The sequence below is a fragment of the Lagenorhynchus albirostris genome, chromosome 5 (assembly GCF_949774975.1).
Source record: "Lagenorhynchus albirostris chromosome 5, mLagAlb1.1, whole genome shotgun sequence".
Classification (NCBI taxonomy): Eukaryota; Metazoa; Chordata; class Mammalia; order Artiodactyla; family Delphinidae; genus Lagenorhynchus; species Lagenorhynchus albirostris.
Genome location: NC_083099.1, coordinates 74,578,569 through 74,603,176, shown reverse-complemented (window position 1 = coordinate 74,603,176; position 24,608 = coordinate 74,578,569). Strand labels below are relative to the sequence as shown.

The window sequence follows — 24,608 nt, the reverse complement described above, 5'->3', positions numbered from 1 at the left end:
ACGCTCCGCAGCATGCGGGATCCTCCCAGACCAGGGCACGAACCCGAGTCCCCTGCATCGGCAGGCAGACCCCCAACCACTACTCCACCAGGGAAGCCTGGCAGGCAGATTCTTAACCACTGTACCACCAGGGAAGTCCCTGTCTTTAATGTTTTCTAAGGCAGTACAATTGCTATATAACATGCCATGAGGGGGTTATACCAAAATTTAGGTAACCATCCTTCTGTCAGTGGACATGTCTCTAAGTGCATGGTATATGGAAATTCTATTCATTTTTGTAATATTGTTCTAGATTCCTTATGTCCTCTCATATTAGTTTTAATGGTTTTTCAGTTGATTCATTTGGATATTCTAGGTAGAAAATCTTATTGACTATAGATAATAACAATTTTATATTTTCCCTTTCATTATTTATATGTCTATTTCCATTTTGTGGCTTATTGTACAGATAGAGTGGCAAGTGTAATGTTTTGTAGTAGTAGTAATAATAATGTGGCACTGTTTTTCTATTCTTGGTTTTAATGATGTTTCAGTCAGTATTACACATGAATTCATAGTCATGCCAAGTTTCTCATGTGCAAGTTAGGGCTCCTTGGGGAAGAATAAGACCCTGCAACTTAGAATGGGAATACCTGGTTGGACTCAGATTTATGTAATTGACAGTCTTGAACCCCCAAGTCACTGTAAGCCTCTCTTGCCAGTGGAATTAGCCTGCCCTCCTATGTCTGAGATTAGTCTTCCTTTTCCTGAAAACCCTGTGATAATAACGTCATCTGAGGCAGATGCCTTGAAAAGGGATGCTCATTCTCAAGACCGACTGCAATCACCCCTTTTGTCCCTGGATCCATCACTAGGGTCAAATCTCAGCAGATTTCAGGTTGATAGGTAACTCAGAAGGAAATAGCTTACACTCCAAAAGAATTACAAGACTTTACTGATATATATTGACGGAAACCCAGGGGATATGTATGGGAATGGATTCTAAGGGTGTTAGACCAAGGAAGGTGGAGCATAGCACTATTACACATGAATTCATAGTCATGCCAAGTTTCTCATGTGCAGGTTAGGGTTCCTTGGTAAAGAATAGGACCCTGCAACTTAGAATGGGAACACCTGGTGGGGATGATGGGCTCATGGAGTGCCAGAGGACATGTGGCAGCACTTAACTACCAAAGCGAAGGTGGACACGATTGCCATGGAGTGCAGCAGAGAGGTACTGGTAATCAGAAAGCCTTTGCCCACAGGGATGTTTGGCAATGACTAATTAATTGTGGTATCTCTAGGAACAAAATTGATGGGCAGCCTGATAAAGCATTACTTGATCTATATAACAGAAAAAGGTCCAAGTCTAGTTGCCAAAAACCTGATTTGAGTCACCACAATGAAGAGTCAAGACCTCTCATCCACTTTACAGACTAAGTAAATTCACAGACCCAGAGCACCTTGATTGAAGGGAGCAGGTCCCCCTGAAGATGAACTCTGCAGCACTGCTGCAAATAATACAAGTGAATCTTCCTCCAAGCCTTACCCAAGGGACATGTGGCTACTTATTAGAGTGACTATGCACTGGAAAAAAGGAAATATCCAGACCTTTTGAGATTACTAAACATTGGCTCTGAATTGATGCTAATTCCTAGGGACTCAAAACAACACTGTGGCCCCTCTTCAAAATGGGGGATTATGGTGGTCAGGTGATAGATGGCGACTTAAGTCTGATTGGCTCTGGGCCCACCTGTTCTGTGGATACACTCTGTGGTTATTTTCCCCAGTTACTGAACATAGGATTGGAATAGACATACTTGATAACAGACAAAATTTCTACATTGGCTCTCTGATTCATGGAGTGAGGGCCTTTATGGTAGTAAGGGCCTAGTAGAAGTCTCTGGAACTTCCCATCCCTACCAAGATAGTAAATCATAAGCAGTGCTGTACCACTGGTGTAACTGTAGAAATTAGTGCCAACATCAAAGGCTTCAAGGTGGAGGTAATGACACTTGTCACATCCCCTTTTAACTCAGCTGTTTGGCCTGTGCAGTTGAATGATCTTGAAGAGTGACTGTGGACTAATGTAAATGTAATCAGATGGTGATTCAAATTGCAGCTACTGTTCGAGATGTAGTATCTTTACTGGAGAAAATCTTCAATGGCCACTGGCACTTGGTAGGCAGCTATTAACTTGACTAAGGTCCCTGTCTCCAAACTAGTTTCGAAAAAAACTGCAGAAGCAGTTTGCTTTTACCTGACAGGGCCAACAGTACACCCTTACAGTCTCGCATCAGGGCTATGTCATTTCTCCTTTCTCTGCCATATTATGGTCTGCAGAGATATTGCCTGCTTTGACTTTCCACAAAACATCATATGTTTCACTGCATTATGCAGTGAAACATATGTTCACTACATTATGTTCACTGAATTATGGTGATTGTATCTGATGAACAGAAGAAGCAAGGATTTTAGATGCCTTAGTCAGATGTGAATTAGAAGGTGGGAAGACAAACTCTATTTTTGGTACTAATTCTATATCATTATGGTCCAGTTAGGTGACAGAAGCCACATCAGTAATTTGAGCAGAGAACACTTAACAAAAGAATTATTAACTGGTAATAAGGAATTGGCTACAAAGGAGGGATAAAAGAGAACTCTAGGGCTAAAGGATAGTATGCAAGGAAGGATGTTTGCTTTGTTGCCCTGGGTCAGAGCTGGTTTACAGCTAGTAGGGTAAAGCTGGCAAGCAGGGAACTGTGGACTGTGTTTGGCAAGCAAGAATCCTTCTGCTGTGTCAGCAAAACTTGGTGAACAAGTGCCACTGAATGTCCCACACCCATGCCACAGTGAGCTATGCCCCTGAAACAAAAGAGGAAGCACACTGGAACCAAGGAGAGAAGCTCTTCTGTCATGTCCCTCTGGCGCCCTCTACTGACAAAGCTTCACATTTTGCAAGCTTGCAAAACAAATGTTTACTGCAAGCACCAAGTTTCACAAAGTGGGTCAGTGAAGGATGATTTGGAGCTGAGAGGATGGTGATTTGATAATTGGCACAAATGGGGATCGTATGACGTTTGCACTGTAGGTTTATGGGAGGTAAACCTTATCAAGTTAATAAAGTTTCCTTTTAGTTATATATTAATTTTTTTTTCTCTTCTTAATCGGGAATGAGCATTCAGATTTATGAGATAGATTTTTTTTAATCCATTGAGATGATATGATCTTTTTCTCTTTTAATATGTTAATAAATTAAAACACATTAATACATTTGTTGATGTTGACTCATCTTAAATTTGGGGGATAAATCCTACTTGTTCATAATTTATTATTCTTTTACTAGGCAGTTAGAATTGTAGATTTTTATTTTGTATTTATATATTCTATAAATGAGATTAACCTATAGATTCATTTTTTGGTGCTTCTTTGTTGTATTGTGATCAGTTATGCTAGCTTGGCAGTTTGAATTGGGAAGCTTTTCATCTTTTTATACTCTGAAACCTACAAAATAAAAATAGAACAAAATAGATTACTATTTGTTCCTTGAAACTGGTAAATTCAGCTATAAACAGTCTTGCTGGGTATCATTTTAAAGGAGATATTTGGCTCCCTTTTCCATTTTTTTAAATGATTACTGATGTCTTTACTTAAAAAAAAACTCTTTTTGAGTGATTTTTGGTAACATATCTTCCTAGAAAATAATCCATTTCATTAAAACATTCATTTCAAATTTATTAGTATAAACGTGATCTATAGTCTCTTACAGTTTAAATTTTTCTCTTATTTCTGAAGTTATCTTTTCCATCCTTTACTTTCAAAAATTTGTGTCTTCTCTCCCATTTTCTTGCTGAGCTTTGTCAAAGGTTTGACCATTTTATTGGTCTTCATAAAATCCATCTTTTGGTTTTATTGAGCAAATCTGTTTTGTTCCCTGTCACATTGGTTTTTTCTTTAATTTTGAGTAATTATGTTCATGTATTATTTATAATTATTTAATTATATAATTACTATAATTATGTATAATTATTTTCTTTGAGCTTATATTGCTAATCTTTGTCTAGTTTCTTAAGTACTCAATTCATTTATTTTCAAATTTTACTATTTTCTTTTTAAAAAATTTTTGCCTGCGTTGGGTCTTTGTTGCTGCGCACGGGCTTTCTGTAGTTGCAGTGAGTGGGGCTACTCTTCATTGCGGTGCGTGGGCATCTCATTGCAGTGACTTCTCTTGTTTTGGAGCACGGGCTGTTGGTGCATGGGCTTCAGTAGTTGCAGCACGCGGGCTCAGTAGTTGTGGCTTGTGGGCTTAGTTGCTCCACGGCATATGGGATCTTCCTGGACCAGAGATTGAACCCATGTCCCCTGCATTTGGCAGGCAGATTCTTAACCACTGAGCCACAAGGGAAGTCCCTTATTTTCTTGTAAATGCATATAAACCAACACTTTTCTGAGTACAGTCTGAAGTTTTAATAAATAATGCTTACATTGTCATTCCTTTCCAAATAATTTGAAATTTATTTATTTTTCCCCATCGTTTTATTATGAGTGTTTCCAAATATACACAAAATTGAATTTTACAGTGAATGCCCCAAAGCCCATCTTCTAGTTATGATTCTACCATTCACATTTTATTATTCTTGCTTTATCACGTCTATACATCCTTCCTCCATTAATCCATCTTACCTTTTTTGGACCTTTAAAAGTAAATTGTAGGCATCATAATTTTTAGTTTACAATTTGTTATTTCCTTCTGTTGTTGTTATTATTATTTGTTATTTCCTTTTTAACCCTAGTTATTTAATAGGGTTTTTTTTAACGTCTTTATTGGAGTATAATTGCTTTACAATGGTGTGTTACTTTCTGCTTTGTAACAAAGTGAATCAGTTATACATATACATATGTCCCCATATCTCTTCCCTCTTGTGTCTCCCTCCCTCCCACCCTCCCTATTCCACCCCTCTAGGTGGTCACAAAGCACCGAGCTGATCTCCCTGTGCTATGCGGCTGCTTCCCACTAGCTATCTATTTTACGTTTGGTAGTATATGTATGTCCATGCCACTCTCTCACTTTGTCCCAGCTTACCCTTCCCCCTCCCCTTATTAATAGGGTGTTTTTTAAATGTCCAAGTAATTAAGGTTGGAGAAGAAAGAGTGTAGGCTCTCTTTCTATTGCTCACAGCAATGCTTTGACCTTTACACTCTTACTGTCTTCCATTATGGTCTAGGAATGTGAAATATAAGAGTTATGCTTATTGGAATTTGTAGAGCTCTTACTTGGGCTTCATATATGCTCACATTATATGAATATTGCATGGGTATTTTAAAAGAATGTTTTCTCTGTTAGGTACAAAGTTGTGGAATTGTCTATTAGTCTAGCTGTCAAATTCTTCATATTGTTATTTAGTTTGGTCTACCTGAGCTATTACTTTCAGAGAGGTGTGATAGTCTCCTAAGATGATTGTGGATCTGTCAATTTCTTACATTTCTAATTTTTTGCTTTATATATTCCAAAAATATGTTATTAGAATATAAAAGTTTATAACTGTAATATCTTCTTAATAAAGCTTGCCTTTTATCTGTTTAAAATATCCCTTTTTGTCTCATTTAATTATTCTTGGCTTGAGTTCTGTTTTGCCAGATATTAATTGCCAAACCTGCTTTCTTTTTGCTTTGATTATATTAACTGTGGTTTTTAAAAATAGCTCATAGTTGGATTAAAAAAATCTGAGAGGTTTTTTTTTTTGATGGGGGAATTTACTCCAGTTAATTTTATTGTGATTTTTCATTTGTTTATACTTGATGTTTCCATATATATATATATATATATATATATATATATTTTTTTTTTTTTTTTTTTTGCGGTACGTGGGCCTCTCACTGTTGTGGCCTCCCCCGCTGCGGAGCACAGGCTCCGGATGCGCAGGCTCAGCGTCCATGGCTCACGGGCCTAGCCGCTCCGCGGCATGGGGGATTCTCCCGGACCGAGGCACGAACCCGCGTCCCCCGCATCGGCAGGCAGACTCCCAACCACTGCGCCACCAGGGAAGTCCTGTTTCCATATTATTTTATGTTTCCTGCTTTTCAAGCTTTCTAGTTGTTGCTCTCCTTTTTTAAATTATTTTATTTTATTTATTATTTTTTTTGGCTGTGCTGGGTCTTTGTTGTGGCACGTGGGTTCTTCTTTGTTGTGTCGTGAGGGCTTCTCTAGTTGTGGCACGTGGGCTACAGAGTACGTGGGTTCAGTAGTTGTGGTGTGCAGGTTTATTTGCCCCACGGCATGTGGGATCTTAGTCCCCCAACCAGGGATCAAACCCGTGTCCCCTACATTGGAAGGCAGATTCTCATCCAATAGTGGAATTGATCGAATTTTTATTTCTTGATTTCCAGCTTTCTAGTGCAAACTTCAACTATTTGCATACCGCTTTCCTGGTTTTGTAATATCTGCATACTACCTGTATTACTACTATTTTCTAGTTAGTTATTCACCTAAACAGCTATATCAATTTATTTTCAGTTAAGATAATATTATTGCTATAAAAGGAAAGCCAGTATCATTTGCTGTAAATAGAAATTAATGTAAATAGAAGTGCCAGAAACATCAGATGATGTTATTACATTTCAGCCAGCTCCTCTTGCCTGCCTGGAGCCTGTTCTCTTTTTTTTGATTAAAAGAAAACGAAAGTGTTAAGATTTAGAAAGATGTTGAAGACATGATTGCAGCAAACGGACAGGCTCTAAGTTTATCAGAATCATGGACTGTGATTGATTTTTTAAAATATCATGTTTACGTACCATCTAAAGGCTCCTCTTGATGTCTCATTCTTGAGGTACATGCTTCAGGAGTTTGTCATACATTCTTTTCTTGCAGTGGTAACCCTTAAACATTTAGCTTTGTTCTTTCTATTAAATCTAATCAATATCTCTATCTACTTGCCTTTATTAAGGCAAAGCTTTTACTTACCTCTTCTCTTCCTCTCCTACATCCCATGTTGAAATCATTCATTATATACTTCTATTTTACAGATGATAGAACTGAGGCTTTGGAGAGTTGAGTAAACTTGTTTGAGTGCCAAGGTTGGGAGTTGAGCCTAGGCAATCTGCCTTCAGAGCCTGTGCTCTTTCCACTAGACTATACTGCCTAATTTGGGATTTAGTTCCAGATTATGATTTGTTACTAAAAATTTATGACATATAGCTTAAATATACATTTTACTATTTCTTATTCATATCTCTTTCATTTTATTTCGCTAAAGTATATCCTTGAGGGACCTCCCTGGTGGTGCAGTGGATAAGACTCCTTGCTCCCAATGCAGGGGGCCCAGGTTTGATCCCTGGTCAGGGAACTAGATCCCACATGCATGCCGCAACTAAGAGTTCACATGCCACAACTAAGGAGCCGGTGAGCTGCAACTAAACAGGTGGCGAGCCTCAACTAAAGAGCCCGCAAGCCGCAACTAAGACCTGGAGCAACCAAATAAATTATTTAAATAAATATATTAAAAAAATAAAGTATATCCTTGAGTAACTCTTTCAGAAAGACCAGGTATATTTCTTTCTTCCCCTCACATTTGAATGTGAGGCTGGCTAGGAATAGAATCTTAAATTCACATTTATTGTCTTTTAGAATTTTGAAAACCTTGTACACTTCTCGACTATTATTTAGTCTTGGCAATCAAAGAGATGACTGATGCCATTCCTACCCTTCAGAATTTCTACCTACCCTTTATTCCTTTCCTCTTCACTGCAACTTCTCTTATCCAGACACGTGGAAGGCCCTTTTCCCCCGTTTTATTTATTTATTTATTTTATTTTAAAAAATATTTAAATATTTATTTATTTTGTGGCATGCGGGAACATGGTTGCAGCATGTGGGATCTTTAGTTGTGGCATGTGGACTTCTTAGTTGCAGCATGTGGACTCTTAGTTGCAGCATGCAAACTCTTAGTTGCGGCATGCATGCGGGATCTAGTTCCTTGACCAGGGATCAAACCCAGGCCCCCTGCATTGGGAGTGTAGAGTCTTACCCACTGGACCACCAGGGAAGTCCCCCCACCTGTTTTAAAATTGATAATAACACACACAAAGTACACAAATATTAAGTATATAGTTTGATGAATATGGCTAAGCACCCCTGTAACCACCATCCAGAGAGAGACATAGAGCACATTTACAGCATCCCAGAAGTCTCCCTCCTGCCCCATTCCCAATCAATAAACTAACCCTCCCCCCAAAAGTAACCATTATTCTGACTTCTATCACTATAGAAAAGTTGTGCTTGTTCTTCTACCTTATATAAACGACTTCATACAGTATATACTGTTTTGTGTCTGGTAGAGCCATATTTTAATGTTTTTTTCCAAGTAGAGCCTTGAGGAGAAGCTGGAGTTCTGGATGGAGAAATTTGATAAGGACACAGAAATGAAACAGAATGAACTAAATGCTCTCAAAGCTGCTAAGGCCAGTGACTTAGCACACCTTCAAGAACTTGCAAAGACGGTAAGGAAGCAGAGACTTAATACTGTAAGGCAGAGCACTGAGGAGTGGGTGGTAGCTAAGCAACAGTACCTGGGGGATACTCTTTTTGGTCACAACGTGGTATGCCTGTAAACCACTAGGATTCTTTCTTGATGATGATGATGACGTCCTCATTGATGGGGACAATAATAGCAGCAGCCGACACTTTATATTGCTTAATCTGTCCCGGGCACTTTTCTAGTATTTTACATGTATAACTTATTTAACCCTCCCCAAACTCCTTGAGCTAGATACTGTTTTTATTTCTACTTTATGACCTCTGAAGATAATTTATAAATGATGATTTATAAAAAGCTTCTGATTGTGGTTTCATCATTGAACAAATGTAGAACTTCTCAAATTTCTCTTTTGAAAGATGGGTGGTATTTGTAGGTATACATTCTATTAGTTTTTTTTAATTAATTGTTTTGATGTCATTAGCCACACATCAAGTTAGTATTTCTTTTTTTTTTTAAAGAAGAGGGCAATTTTTAAAATTAATTAATTAATTAATTGTTTGTTGCATTGGTCTTCGTTGCTGCGTGTGGGCTTTCTCTAGTTGCGGCGAGCAGGGTCCACTCTTCATTGTGGTGCATGGGTTTCTCATTGCGGTGGCTTCTCTTGTTGCACAGCACGGGCTCTAGGCGCGCGGTCTTCAGTAGTTGTGGCGTGCGGACTTCAGTAGTTGTGGCTCATGGGCTGTAGAGCGCAGGCTCAGTAGTTGTGGTGCACGGGCTTAGTTGCTCCGCAGCATGTGGGTTCTTCCCCGACCAGGGCTCGAACCTGTGTCCCCTGCATTGGCAGGTGGATTCTTAACAATTGTGCCACCAGGGAAGTCCTGGTATGGTTCATTTTAAAGTTTTATATTAAAAATGCAGGGCTGGGGAGTTCCCTGGTGGTCTAGTGGTTAAAATTCCAGGCTTTCACTGCCATGGCTGGGGTTCAATCCCTGGTTGGGAAACTGAGATCCCACAAGTCATGTGGTGCAGACAAAAAAAAGAACACAAAACACCTGGGCTGGCTGGGCCACAGCTTAGTGAGCAAGTCCTGTAACATATGATTGATGTCTACTTTTGCAGATAAGGGAATATGAACAAGTCATCATTGAAGATCGTATAGAAAAGGAGAAGACCCGGAAGAAGATAGAACGGGATCACTTGGAATTAGAGAGCAGCATAAAGGTAGAAAACTGGCACCTTAGTAATTGGCATCTTGGGGCTTTTTCAATTCTGTAGCTGGCCAAACACTGAGGAATGCAGAGCATCTCTCGTTTATTCTCACACGTGGAACAGGAAATCTGTGAGGAAGCATGGCCTAAAAATTGGGCTTTGCCAACACATGGCCCGTGGTGCAGGGAGACAGTTAAGAGAAAAGGACATGCCCCCAATTTTTAATCCAGGAAGGAAGAGGTGGTTAGCAGTGGAAGCAAAACCTATAACTTGTGCCCAGAGGTCAAACTTATGAATACTAGTTCTAACCAAAACATCTCCTAAAGGAATTCTTTTTAATATACTACTACTTCTTAAAATCCTATTTATAAGTCAGTCCAGGCTATCTGCTAGGTTCAGATCAAGAGCTGTTTTCAAAAAAGGTGAAGGTGATTAAGTAGCAGTTCAGAAAAAAAGAGAGAGAGTTTTATATGAACTTGTGTATATTAGTGATGATGAAACTGGCAAGTCAGATTCTGGGAAATATTTTCAAGCAAGAATAACATCAGCTGGACTAAAACTGTAGTTTTGACAATTGCTCTTCTCTCTGAAAGAGGAGTATCTGCTGAGACCCTATAGTGTGCAAGCTGTGGTTTGGGATGTATATTAGGGGGTGTATTAAGACAGTAAACTTTGAAGTACATTCGGGACCAGGTATTTAAACCCAAACTTGAGCTTTCCATTAGGAGTCAGATGTATAGTTAGCAAGTATTTATTGAGCTTCTCTGGTGTTTTCTATTTGTCAGGATTCCTCGATTTAGAGCAAAATGGTAAGAGGTAGCTGAAGACCATTTTTGTTTTCTTTTCATTAGTGGATTTGCTCCCAGTCTTTGAAGCTTAATCTGATTTGAAAGTAGACCAGACTGTATTTAGAACAGTTGTGTCTAATGACTAAGATATTCAAGGGAGCTAACTAAATCCTTTTTGAAGGGGAGTTTTGATCCTTTCATCAATCATTAGAGATTGAAATGCACCAGGAAACCTACTGAAATCACTAGATTATCTGCACATTTTTGACTGAGTGCTTGCTTTTGCTTGTGGTCCAGGTAACTAGCATTGCTTTTGGATCAAACGGTTGTTAGATTTGGGGAACTTGGAAGTTCATAAAGAGCAGCAGTACAAGGGACTCAGGTTTCTAAGTGTAAAGGAAAGATAGGCCTAAGCAGATCCCTTTTCTTTAGTTTTACTCCTTGAAAACTTTAGAGTCCAGGGCTTAAGCTCTGAGTCCTGCACAACAGGCAAGCACTGCTCAAGGATAGCATGCTTGGCCACTTCTGTGTCTCAGAGACCATCTTCACAGAAGTTAGTTTATGAAGAAACAATCCCCTTATGTAGAAAGAATGCAGCTTGTCAGGCATACTACAAATTGTGCCCGCTTCCCTGTCCTCTTTCAGCTCCAGGCCTGGTGGCGAGGCACTGTGGTACGGAAGGAAATTGGTGGTTTCAAAATGCCCAAGAAGGGCAAAGATGATGGCAAGGATTCAAAAGGTAAAGGTAAAGGCAAAGACAAGGACAAGCGGAGAGGCAAGAAGTGACCAAGTTATCTTCTGTGTTTTCTGCTGGTGTTTTGGAAGTCGGAAGGAGGACCTGAAGGGAGTAAGAAACATCTTTTACCATCACAGATAACTCATCTACAGGTTGTTTCTTATTTGGACATTCTCAGGTGAGGCCTAGTTATACTAGGTCACCTTGACTGTTATACTAGTTTTCAAACCCTGAATTAGGATTATACTGTGGATTCAGAGCTTCTTCATAACTTGAAAAAAAAATTCCTGGGAAGAAATATTTCTAGAAGTCTTGTGAAGATTCCTCTCACTCTTTCTCACCAGAAAAAAAGTACATAATCCTAGTTATAGTGATACATTAAAACTTCAGTAGTTCCTGGAATGTCTCTGATTCTGACTTTATTCAACTTGCCTATAGTGAAAAATGGCACTTAGGAGCAAAGAGTGTCATAAATGACACTTTTTTTGGCATCTCATTTATTTTTTTATACAGCATGTTCTTATTACTTATCTATTATATATATATTAGTGTATACATGTCAATCCCAACCTCCCAATTCATCACACCACCACCCCCTGCCACTCTCTCCCCTTGGTGTCCATACGTTTGTGCTCTACATCTGTTTCTCTATTTCTGCCCTGCAAACCGGTTCATCTGTACCATTTTTCTAGGTTCCACATATATGCGTTAATATACAATATTTGTTTTTCTCTTTCTGACTTCACTCTGTATGACAGTCTCTAGGTCCATCCACGTCTCCAAAAATGACCCAATTTCATTTCTTTTTATGTCTGAATAATATTCCATTGTATATATGTACCACATCTTCTTTATCCATTTGTCTGTTGATGGGCATTTAGGTTGCTTCCATGTCCTGGCTATTGAAAGTAGTGCTGCAGTGAACACTGGGGTGCATGTGTCTTTTTGAATTATGGTTTTCTCTGGGTATATGCCCAGTAGTGGGATTGCTGGGTCATATGGTAATTCTATTTTTAGTTTTTTAAGGAACCTCCATCCTGTTCTCCATAGTGGCTGTATCAATTTACATTCCCACCAACAGTGCAAGAGTGTTCCCTTTTCTCCACACCCTCTCCAGCATTTGTTGTCTGTAGATTTTCTGATGATGCCCATTCTAACCGGTGTGAGGTGATACCTCACTGTAGTTTTGATTTGCGTTTCTCTAATAATTAGTGATGTTGGGCAGCTTTTCATGTTTGTTGGCAATCTGTGTACCTTCTTTGGAGAAATGTCTATTTAGGTCTTCTGCCCATTTTTTGATTGTTTTTTTTGTGGTACGCGGGCCTCTCACTGTCATGGCCTCTCCCGTTGCGGAGCAGAGGCTCCAGACGTGCAGGCTCAGTGGCCATGGCTCACGGGCCCAGCCGCTCCGCAGCATGTGGGATCTTCCCAGACCGGGGCACGAACCCGTGTCCCCTGCATTGGCAGGCAGACTCTCAACCACTGTGCCACCAGGGAAGCCCCTGTTTTTTTAATACTGAGCTGCACGAGCTGTTTATACATTTTGGAGATTAATCCTTTGTCCGTTGATTCGTTTTGCAAATATTTTCTCCCATTCTGAGGGTTATCTTTTCTTCTTGTTTATAGTTTCCTTTGCTGTGCAAAAGCTTTTAAGTTTCATTAGGTCCCATTTGTTTATTTGTTTTTATTTCCATTACTCTAGGAGGTGGGTCAAAAAAGATCTTGCTGTGATTTATGTCAAAGAGTGTTCTTCCTATGTTTTCCTCTAAGAGTTTTGTAGTGTCCGGTCTTACATTTAGGTCTTTAATCCATTTTGAGTTTATTTTTGTGTATGGTGTTAGGGAGTGTTCTAACTTCATTCTTTTACATGTAGCTGTCCAGTTTTCCCATCACCATTTATTGAAGAGGCTGTTTTCTCTCCACTGTATATCCTTGCCTCCTTTGTCATAGATTAGGTAACCATAGGTGTGTGGGTTTATCTCTGGGCTTTCTATCCTGTTCCATTGATCTATATTTCTGTTTTTGTGCCAGTACCATATGGTCTTAATTACTGTAACTTTGTAGTATAGCCCAAAGTCAGGGAGTCTGATTCCTCCAGCTCCGTTTTTCCCCCTCAAGATTGCTTTAGCTATTCGGGGTTTTTTGTGTGTCCATACAAATTTTAAGATTTTTTGTTCTAGTTCTGTAAAAAATGCCATTGGTAATTTGATAGGGAATCCACTGAATCTGTAGATTGCTTTGAGTAGTATAGTCATTTTCACAATATTGATTCTTCCAATCCGAGAACATGGTATATCTCTCCACCTGTTTGTGTCATCTTTGATTTCTTTCATCAGTGTATAGTTTTCTGAGTACAGGTCTTTTACCTCCTTTGTAGGTTTATTCCTAGATATTTTATTCTTTTTGTTGCAATGGTGAATGGGATTGTTCCCTTACTTTCTCTTTCTGATCTTTCGTTGTTAGTGTATAGGAATGCAAGAGATTTCTGTGCATTAATTTTGTATCCTGCAACTTTACCAAATTCATTGATTAGCTCTAGTAGTTTTCTAGTGGCATCTTTAGGATTCTCTATGTATGGTATCATGTCATCTGCAGTGACAGTTTTACTTCTTCTTTTCCGACTTGGATTCCTTTTATTTCTTTTTCTTCTCTGATTGCTGTGGCTAAAACTTCCAAAAACTATGTTGAATAATAGTGGTGAGAGTGGACAACCTTGTCTTGTTCCTGATCTTAGCGGAAATGGTTTCAGTTTTTCACCATTGAGAATGATGTTTGCTGTGAGTTTGTCATATATGGCCTTTATTATGTTCAGGTAGGTTCCCTCTATGCCCACTTTTTGGATAGTTATCATAAATGGGTGTTGAATTTTGTCAAAAGCTTTTTCTGCATCTGTTGAGATGATCATATGGTTTTTATTCTTCAATCTGTTAATATGGTGTATCACATTGATTGATTTGTGTATATTGAAGAATCCTTGCATCACTGGGATAAATCCCAGTTGATCATGGTGTATGATCCTTTTAATGTGTTGCTGGACTCTGTTTGCTAGTATTTATTGAGGATTTTTGCATCTATACTCCTCAGTGATATTGGTCTATAATTTTCTCTTTTTGTAGTAGCTTTGTCTGGTTTTGGTATCAGGGTGATGGTAGCTTCATAGAATGAGTTTGGGAGTGTTCCTTCCTTTGCAATTTTTTGGAAGATGGGTGTTAGCTCTTTTCTAAATCTTTGATAGAATTCACCTGTGAAGCCATCTGGTCCTGGACTTCTGTTTGTTGGAGGATTTTTAATCAGAGTTTCAACTTCATTACTTGTGATTGGTCTGTTCATATTTTCTATTTCTTCCTGGTTCAGTCTTGGAAGGTTATACCGTTCTAAGCATTTGTCCATTTCTTCCAGGTTGTCTATTTTATTGGCATAGAGTTGCTTGTAGTAGTCTCTTGTGATGCTTTGTATTTCTGCGGTGTCCATTGTAACTTCTCCTTTTTCATTTTTAATTTTTATTGAGTCCTCTCCCTCTTTTTCTTGATGAGTCTGGCTAAAGCTTTATCAATTTTGTTTATCTTCTCAAAGAACCAGCTTTTAGTTTCATTGATCTTTGCTATTGTTTTGTTTCTATTTCATTTGTTTCTGCTCTGATGTTTATGATTTCTTTCCTTCTACTTACTTTGGGTTTTGTTTGTCCTTCTTTCTCTAGTTCCTTTAGGTGTAAGGTTAGATGGAGATTTTTCTTGTTTATTGAGGTAGGATTGTATTACTATAAACGTACCTCTTATAACTGCTTTTGCTGCATCCCATAGGTTTTGGATTGTGTTTTTGTTGTCATTTGTCTCTAGGTATTTTTTGATTTCCTCTGATTTCTTCAGTAATCTCTTGGTTATTTAGTAATGTATTGTTTAGCCTCCATGTGTTTGTGTTTTTATTGTTTTTTCCCTGTAATTGATTTCTAATCTCATAGCGTTGTGGTCGGAAAAGATGCTTGATATGATTTGTTTTCTTAAATTTACCGAGGCTTGATTTGTGACACAAGGTGTGATCTATCCTGGAAAATGTTCCGTGTGCACTTGAGAAGAAAGTGTAATCTGCTGTTTTTGCATGGAATGTCCTGTAAATATCAATTAAATATCTCTTGTCTATTGTGTCATTTACAGCTTGTGTTTCCTTATTAATTTTCTGTGTGGATGATCTGTCCATTGGTGTAAGTGAAGTGTTAATGTCCCCCACTATTATTGTGTTACTGTTGATTTCCTCTTTTATAGCTGTTAGCAGTTGCCTTATGTATTGAGGTGCTCCTATGTTGGGTGCATATATATTTGTAATTGTTGTATCTTCTTCTTACATTGATCCCTTGATCATTATATAGTGTCCCTCCTTGTCTCTTGTAACATTCTTTATTTTAAAGTCTATTTTATCTGATACGAGTATTGCTACTCCAGCTTTCTTTTGATTTCCATTTGCATGGAATATCTTTTTCCATCCCCTCGCTTTCAGTCTGTATGTGTCCCTTGGCCTGAAGTGGGTCTCTTGTAGACAGCATATATATGGGTCTTGTTTCTGTATCCATTCAGTGAGCCTGTGTCTTTTGGTTGGAGCATTTAATCCATTCATGTGTAAGGTAATTATCGATATTTATGTTTCTATTACCATTTTCTTCATTGTTATGGGTTTGTTTTTGGTAGGACATTTTCTTCTCTTGTGTTTCCCACTTAGAGAAGTTCCTTTATCATTTGTTGTAGAGCTGGGTTGGTGGTGCCGAATTCTCTTAGATTTTGCTTGTATGTAAAGCTTTTGCTTTCTCCATCAAATCTGAATGAGATCCTTGCCAGGTAGAGTGATCTTGGTTGTAGGTTCTTCCCTTTCATCACTTTATCATGCCACTCCCTTCTGCCTTGTAGTTTCTGCTGAGACATCACCTGTTAACCTTATGGGATTTCCCTTGTTTGTTGTTTTCCCCTTGGTGCTTTTAATAATTTTTGTCAATTTGATTACTGTATGTCCCAGCATGTTTCTCCTTGGGTTTATGCTGCCTGGGACTCTCTGCACTTCCTGGACTTGGGTGGCTATTTCCTTTCCCATGTTAGGGAAGTTTCCAACTATAATGTCTTCAAATATTTTCTTGGGTACCTTCTCTCTTTTCTTTCTGGGACTTCTATAATGTGAATTTTGGTGTGTTTAATGTTGTCCCAGAGGTCTCTTAGGCTGTCTTCATTTCTTTTCATTCTTTTTTCTTTATTCTGTTCCATGGCAGTGAATTCCACCATCCTGTTTTCCAGGGCACTTATCCATTCTTCTGTCTCAGTTATTCTGCTATTGATTCCTTCTAGTGTAATAAATGACACTCTTATGAGCAAAAGTGGTGTTCAGTAGGAACTACAAGATGATGTTTATCAAGTGTCTAGAATATTACATACACAATAAAGTTTTAATAAAGGTTGGTTCCTGCCTGCCTTTTAAATTTAGTATCACTTTACTGTTTTTATGGGGGGGGTGTCACATGGAACATGTATCTTCTTATAAGCTGCTTCAGCTCCTTTTCTGGGAAGTAGGTAGGGATATAAATGATAAATACAAGATAGAAGTGAGATGTCAGAACATACAGCCCACACGTAGGAAAGACAGGGGACACAGGTCAGTGGGGAGATGAGTCTGGAGATATTGCTGAGATGTGAGACAGTAGGGCCTATACCTGCTTTGCTTACTCAATAACTCTCACCTTATGGGGTATTAAGACTAAAAGAGGTAAAGCATGTGAAAATACCTAATCTGTGACTGGCACATAAAGCTGATTGTCATTCTCTCTCTCCCGCTAAAAGAGAATGAGCCCATTGGGTCATTCTTGCCTTGATTGATCAGGATAGAATGTCTTGGAATGCTAAAGCTCTCCCTATAGCATAGTTGGTAATTTCTGAGAAAAGTCTTTCAAATGGGTCACATATATTTCAAAATTAAGCCTTATATCTAACTCCAAATACAGGACACTACTGATATGTATACTTCCTTAAAAAAGTATATTTTGATCTCAAGGGACCATTATGAGGACCCAGTTTCTACTGATATTCCATCAAAGAATTTACCCTTTTGTTTTTGCCAAGGAAACCATGCTTTAGGTATGAACATTTTCAAATCAGCCTTTATTTCATGCTATTGAAGTGCTGTGTTTTATTTTAATGTCAATGTGTAAAGTGGCATACAGGCAATTTAAAATTACATGATACTGACATATTTATTCTTAGAACTTATGCATTATATTTACAGACATACAAATATAGGACAATGTTTTACAAAATCTTTTACTAATTACATGTTTACAACATTTTCAGAAATAAAATGAAATCTGCTGTAAACCACCTTACTGCAATATGTATATAAAAACGTTTCTGAATATCCATGTTCTCCTTCATTTCTATAACCATTTAAGCGCTTAGTTTTAAAAAATTCATCATACTCATCAGCGTAGTCATACATCATTAGTCACTGCTGGACTTTTATCAAGTAGAGAAATCAGACTCCTTGATTAGCTATGAGGCTGTATTTTCAAAAGCTATTAAGGAAAGTGACCTACTACTACTAAGTGTCCTATTCTATTCTAGCCAAATACAAAGGCCCTTTCTCCCATGAGTTGTTTCCAGAGAAAATTGGTTTGGAGTACTAAACAAGTATGAGATTGAAAGCCCAGAAACCTGCTGACTTAAAATCTCCACCGTTAGCAGGGGCTCTGGTGGGCGGGCACTTAGCCTTTTCTTCATTCACTCTTCAGCGCTGGGAAGGTCACTGCTTCAGTAGGAAGTTCATAAATGGTCAGGTGGAACTGTAACAAAATCATCTTTATCTTATGTTAGAGTCTAGCAAGGCTAAATATTAAATTTTCTTTCCAGTTAAAAAAAAAAAAGGTATATACAAAACACTGAGTACAAAAATTTTCCAACAAAAACATCATGACTTGTTTTGCATCTTGACATAGAAAAGACATTCAATATATTTTTCTTTCATTATCAACCAAAACTGTAAACAAATATTTTCTAACTATTCAAATACAAATTTGAATTAGTCTGATAAAAATATATGAATAAAGTTTCATGCTATGTATAAAATTTGAAATACATTGAAAATTCCAATTATTCCTACGGGAAAATTAGTCACAAATGTTCCAAATGTTGCATTATGTATGCTGACTGGGATTATTCCTTGCAACTATGTGACAAACAGTCCTGTCCTTTGCTGAGTTTCATTTCAAATGGCTGTCTATAATTTGGAGATTGTACTGAGGTTTAATGTTGACTAGAAGTAAAAATACCTAGAGTTTAAAAATATACACAGCTAAATTCTAAACAAGTCCTATGACTGGTGGGTCTGTTTGGAACTGTAAATATAATGGGGTCTGGCTCTAAGCAGTTTAAACACATTTTACTTTTGTTTCATAAGGACCCTGAAGGATTGGGCTTTGAGCTCAGATGTTTTGTGTTATATAAGTTTAAACCTGTGACAACAAGGAGAAAACATTATTTTGGCCAGATACTCAACATGATTTTATCCAGAGTTACTTTTAGCTGCTGCTACATGATAAAACAAGAGAACATTATTCTTAAATGTATATACTGGTAAAGAAATCCCAGAACAGTTAACAACAGGAAAAAACCTAGATAACTAGTATCTTCACTTACTCTCTTTACTTGGTTTACAAAGGCAGTGAATACCAGAAGATATCACTGACAACTAAAAAGGTCTCAAAATATAGGGGAAGAAAGACCCAAGTGGCTTAGACTTGAATTAGGGCTCCTGGTTTTGTGCTGTCTGAGCCCTTGGGCCCTTTTACTGCACCCATAATTGAGTAAATAAGGCACTGGTGGGGGAGCTAGATGGCTAGATGAAAAGACAGCAAGCTGTTTTTAAAATGCCACAAGTGCTTTAACTCAGCTACAGAAATTGGCAGTTAGCTGAAAGAAATGTAAGAAGCTTGGCTCTTCCTTTATTTTCATAATCTTCGGTTATTTGGGGAGCTGGAAGTGCATCTGCTGTGACTGGAAGGTGTTCGCAGGTCCAGGTATCCCGGGAGCAGCTTGCAGGGGAGAAGGGGTGAGCTCAGTGAAGTCAACACACAGGATGCAGAGTGTCACAAGCTACCAGCCTAAAGATCTGGACCCTGTGTGTAGAGTGCTTGATTATACTATTTAGATAACAGTGGGATGATACATAGAACCATCCTCTAAGTGGTGGTGGACTGGAGCTGGGGGGAGGTCTAGGACACTGGCCTTAAATGCAACAGTATCTGTTTCATTGTTTTACTATGCAAAATCTAGACCTTCTACATTATTTTTATTTTACCTTGGACAGAACAGTCCAAGTAGTCATAATAGAGCTGAAAAACACGGTGAAGTCATTACTCCCCCCAAATTATACAAATATCTAGCTTGGAACAATGGTCTCCACTATATGAAACACCTGGAATGTTTGTTGAAATGCAGATACCCAGGCCTCACTCTAGACTAACCGAGTGAGAATCTGTACTTTAACAAATTCTCCAGGAGATTCTAATGAACAACCACGTTTAGAAACTAGTGGATTCCAGAGGGCTTGGAAACAGGGAAAGATAACAGCATGGCTGTGCCTTCAAGAGAGACAAATATCCTTCTGAGAAGACAGTCTTCAGTATGTGAAAGAGCCTACTCTCTAGACAAGCACAGCCAGGTTAGGCTTCAGTGTTGGGTTCTCAATAATGACAGAATTAATTTTTATTTGTGAAAACCAACTGTGTCTTCATAAGCAATTCAATGCAAATGGATATAACCTCCCCTAAAATGGAGAAATGAAGCAAAATATTCCTGTTAGGAATCATGGAAACAGTCCCTTTCAAGAACACATAAGCGCTTTGTTAAGCAGACGGCTCACAGCAGCAGTCACGCTGTCCTGTTTCGTTTTGGCCAGGCCAACGCCCACGGTGCTGGGAGTCCTTACACAGCAGATAACTGGTGCTGCTGCTGCTTGGGCGGGGCAAGTTCCAGGAGAGCCTGGACCGTCAGCGCAACCTGGCTCAAACCTTTCTCTTCTAAAATGTGGAGAGGCAAACATAATTGCTCCTGAAATGGGACAATGTAACATAAAAACAAACAGAAGAGAAAAGAGGATGAACATCACAGAACTGAAAAGAAAAAACAAGCATCTCTTCTCTCCCTCATAATAATGAACTGAGATAAGAGAAGTCAGTACCTGAGAATCTGACCTCTGTTAATATGAGTTACACAGAGATGGTACCTGATACTCGTCACTTTTTTTTTTTATTAATACATCTAAAAGTACATCCAGATCATTTTGAATATGAGAAAATGGACAAGTTACATTGTAAAAGTTACACTTTTACATACCACAGAAGATAAACATACTACTATGGAGTAAGAGCAGCATCCTTCACCCCTGATAAATAAAAGAGCACCGCAGATCAGTAAAATGAGGCAGGTGAAAATAGAAAAACAGTTCCAAGTTACCGGATGGCTGAAGCCTAAAGATATAACATTGTAGGAGAAAGTGCTTTGGAAATTACAAACCATAGGAATGCAAGATAGTTTCATGCCATAACTCAGACTGCATGAGAGAGGAATGCTCTCTACGTTATAGTCCTGACTATGAAAATCAGGGTTCTCAGACCAGGCAGGGATCATGGGAAGAAACTGAAGTATATCCTTGAGATTTAGAAGTATTTGAGAAAATGTCCCCTACACTGGATAATTCATGGAAGGCCCAGTTTGAATTACTTAAAAACTTGAATTACAGAACTTAAATAAAGAAATCATATTTGAAAAAGTATTTTATATCCTGGTATTTAAGGTATTTAATGGATTAAATTATGCTGGAGAACTATGATGTGAGCTTAGTCAGGAACACATTAATTAACATATATTTGAAAAGCATTTACATGTTTGCTTAAGCAAGTTAAATTACTTCTATCTTGTTTATTACCTCATTAATGTGTTTGGTTAATCCTTTCTTTTAAGACAAAAAGGCATATCATAAGAATAACATCTATCATTGATTAGATGAAAGAAAGAAGAGGTTACTCTTGAATGAAAGTGGAATTCTGGTTCTACTGAAAAAGACTATACATACTTATTAAAGAAGATAACTGGATTTTTCTCAGCTTTTCATTGGCACTTAATTATATTATTAGGAAGTTTTACAAAACCAGTTGCAATAAAAAATATAACAAGTATGTTTTATGAACCGTTATTGGTACTTGTGCTTCTTAATCACTTTCTTTTTAATACTTACCTTGATAAAACAAGGTAAATGGAATCTTTTGATCTTAAGAAACTAGCAACTTTGTATAAATCTTCTGAGTACAATTGAAGTACAGATTAACTATACTTAAAATGAACCTGCAGGGTGTTTTACTCTGGAGGGAGACATATTTCCTCTGAGGCCGATTCCTTGATCTCCGTTTCCAGGGGTGCCCTGCGACCCGTAAGCCCGTGGCTTACACATTCCCTCAGTGGCTTATGCTTTCCAGATGCACATTTACTTTCTAGCTGGCTTAGAGCAAACTCTGTTCTGAAGAGAATGCACCATTACTCCCCCAAAACCACACAAAACACCATGTGTTTTTTTAAAGGGACAGAACTTCACAAAACTGAATGATCTCTGACTCAGAGACATCTTAAAAACAAAAAAAAACCTCCCCCCAACTCCAAAAGGCACTACTGCTGTTTTCAACACAGTGTTCAATGTTTCAGCATTAAAAATAAAAGGTTTTTAATGTGTTAAATAATTTTCCCATTTAATATGAAAGAAAACCAAAGCAATCAGATCCTCAGATTGACTTCTACAACATGATATGGTTCCTCACAATCTTCCTTCATACATGAGTTCAGTTGTCCAATTTTCTTAACAGAGTTCAGAGATTCCTGAATGTTCAGAAACACTATTTATGAGAACCAGAATCTGAATGCAATTATAAAGTACTTTCAAGCATTAAGGCTAGCAGCTAATATACTAAGCATTCTGAAAGAGGCATTCATCACCTTGGGTACAGAACAGAGATTGCTGCCTAATTCTTTACCTGCTACTGTTCAGATAAAATCTCCTCAACAGCCTATCAAATATAAGTTCACCTATTAAGATGGTTCAAATATATTGGAAATTATATAAATTCCAATTTTAAATTCTAAATAGGATTCTAGAAGTGAAGTTAAAGATAACAAACATAATAAATGTGCAGACAGGTGCCTACCCCTGAAAGGTCAGCTCCAGATAATTTGCTGTGTACTGTTTCCAATGTACACAATGGGCTCAGAATAGCAATCTAGGGAACCTACATTATCTTTGGACTGAACATTCTGATCAAATTAAAATTATTAAGATTAAATGGCCAGTGCCTTCCAGATGTCCAGAGAGCAGATGCTTATTAGGTGGACTTGTGCCTACCAATAAAGACAGATTTCAGGATTTCAGGGCACAGCTCAATGCAGAGATCTAAGTGACCAGGTGCTCCCCAGAACAGAAGGGGTGCAACTGTTTCCTCATGAACAGCTGTTGAAAAGTTCAGCAACTCATAATTTTAATACTTCTCACAATTTCAACACTTAAGTTGTATTGAGGCATGGAAAGAAGGCCAGATGGAAATTTTATTATGCCATTTGGAAACAAAGTCCTAAGTCATATTCTAACAACAGGCTCAGGATTGTATTAGTAGACCCTGCTCAGCATTTATGATAAGAGAAACAAGGCCACATACAGGCCAGGAGAATGGACAAATGAGCAGAAGAAAATATACTGGTCTTTCTGCTCTTTGTTAGCAATCATAAATGCTTCCTAATGTGATGAGCTGCTCATCTGGACACACGAGGAAAGAAGTTATCTACTTTATTGGTTAGCTCTTTGATGGCTAACCAATTAAAAAAAAAGCACATATGTAAATACTTTTGAATGAGAAACAAACCTCCTTTACCAAGCACAGGAATGAGGTGGAAAAGTCACTGGAATGCACTTTCGGCTAGAGGGGGAAGATCCAGTAATAAAGCATACAGAGAGTTAACATTAAAGTACAATAAAATGCCACAAAACCCAAAAGCTGGATAGATAGAGAGACAAAACTGGATTCTTCTGAATGTGCCCCAAGAGAAAGTAGTGTTTCAACAGTTCTTTTTACGCTGAGGTTTAGCTGAAGGATGTCAGAAGGGGAACAAAGATTGTCCTGTCCAAAGTGTGAGCAGGAAAGGAAAACAGAAAAATAAAGTCAGTGGATCAGAAACACAGATTTGAGTATAGAATTCAATATGATCATCTCAGTCATAGTCAAAGAAACATATCCCATAACATTTTTTATTATGATGAATCAAAATGCTGAAAAACAAAACCACAAAGAATCCTCTATGTTCTCAGCTTGATTTTACTACTAAATAGCAGAATAAAATTGTTGGTGATTAGTATGAACATTCAGGATAAAATGAACAGAGGTGGATGCTGACTTAGGGTTATGTGAGGCCTGAGAGTGGTTGAGTGGGTGAGGCAACCTCCTTCTCGACTCATTCTTCCCTATTAACAAAAAATAGGCCAGAAAGCAAGGACAAAACCTGGGGGTGGGCTGAGGAGAGGGAAGTTTTTGGAGAAAGCCAGGTGAGTCAAGAAGGTTCAAAGAATGAAGAAAACATAATAATCATGGGAAATTTATTACCTGAAAGTCAGGTGTACTGAATGACTTGGTGTTCCTCTAAAAATCAAGTCCATCTTAACTAAGTCTTGTTTACTAATTGTACAAAATAAATCTAAAGTTGTAATGGGCCTTAGAGATCATCCAAACCCTCCAGTTCACAGATTAAGAAATTAAATAAAAGCATTACTGGACTTGATAACAGGAAAATATTCTTTCACACGTAACATATAATAACTCCAGAACATAAGATATTGGATTCAGAAGTTTTTTTCACCAACTATAGTTTTTTGACTGTAACATATATTTAATAAAAGCATAATAATAAAGAGACTATCCATATGCCCAACCTTATTGGAGGTTTTTAACAATCACTTTATTCTTCAGTGTTTCATTCATAATTTAACTTGTAAACATTTAAAAAGTTATACTGAGAAGGGAAATCATTCACCTTTATATATGTTTTCTGGACAGAAGATCTGACAAATTTTTCAATATTAAGTTTTATGTTATCTGTTTTCAAAAATGATCATTATTACATCCCTGATTTTATTTACAAGTGAAACATAGCAGGTGGTCATGTTTAGGTAAAGGTCATAATGCCCAGAAGTAGGGGAGAACAAAGGAAGAAGAGGTATAGGTTTCTTCTTCCCTTCCATGGCAGAGGGACCTGAGAATGCTAGTTTAAACCTACGAGTTTGTATTTATTCATTTTCCTTCATTTTGTTTTAGGCAAATGATCAACTGTTTTAGCAGAAGTAGCAGCATAACAGGAACCCATCTAA

General features: G+C 37.9%; 2 protein-coding genes across 10 annotated transcripts in view; one reads left to right on the top strand and one right to left on the bottom strand.

Moving 5' to 3' along the window:
- Positions 1-11,236, top strand: part of IQCG (IQ motif containing G) — a 41,657-nt gene extending 30,421 nt beyond the window's left edge. Inside the window, exons 9-11 of the mRNA XM_060150433.1 lie at positions 8,344-8,475; positions 9,573-9,674; positions 11,096-11,236. Coding sequence (XP_060006416.1) covers positions 8,344-8,475; positions 9,573-9,674; positions 11,096-11,236 — 375 coding nt within the window. The remainder of the gene's footprint in view (positions 1-8,343; positions 8,476-9,572; positions 9,675-11,095) is intronic.
- Positions 11,237-17,298: 6,062 nt separating this feature from the next.
- LRCH3 (leucine rich repeats and calponin homology domain containing 3) overlaps positions 17,299-24,608 on the bottom strand; it is a 116,029-nt gene continuing 108,719 nt past the window's right edge. For 6 of the 9 annotated variants that reach the window (XM_060150422.1, XM_060150427.1, XM_060150424.1 and 3 more), the window contains one exon: positions 17,299-23,367. In XM_060150422.1, the coding sequence (XP_060006405.1) occupies positions 23,167-23,367 (201 nt within the window). In that variant the 3' untranslated portion in view covers positions 17,299-23,166. The remainder of the gene's footprint in view (positions 23,368-24,608) is intronic. The other 3 variants (XM_060150426.1, XM_060150430.1, XM_060150429.1) reach the window with 1 other exon arrangement.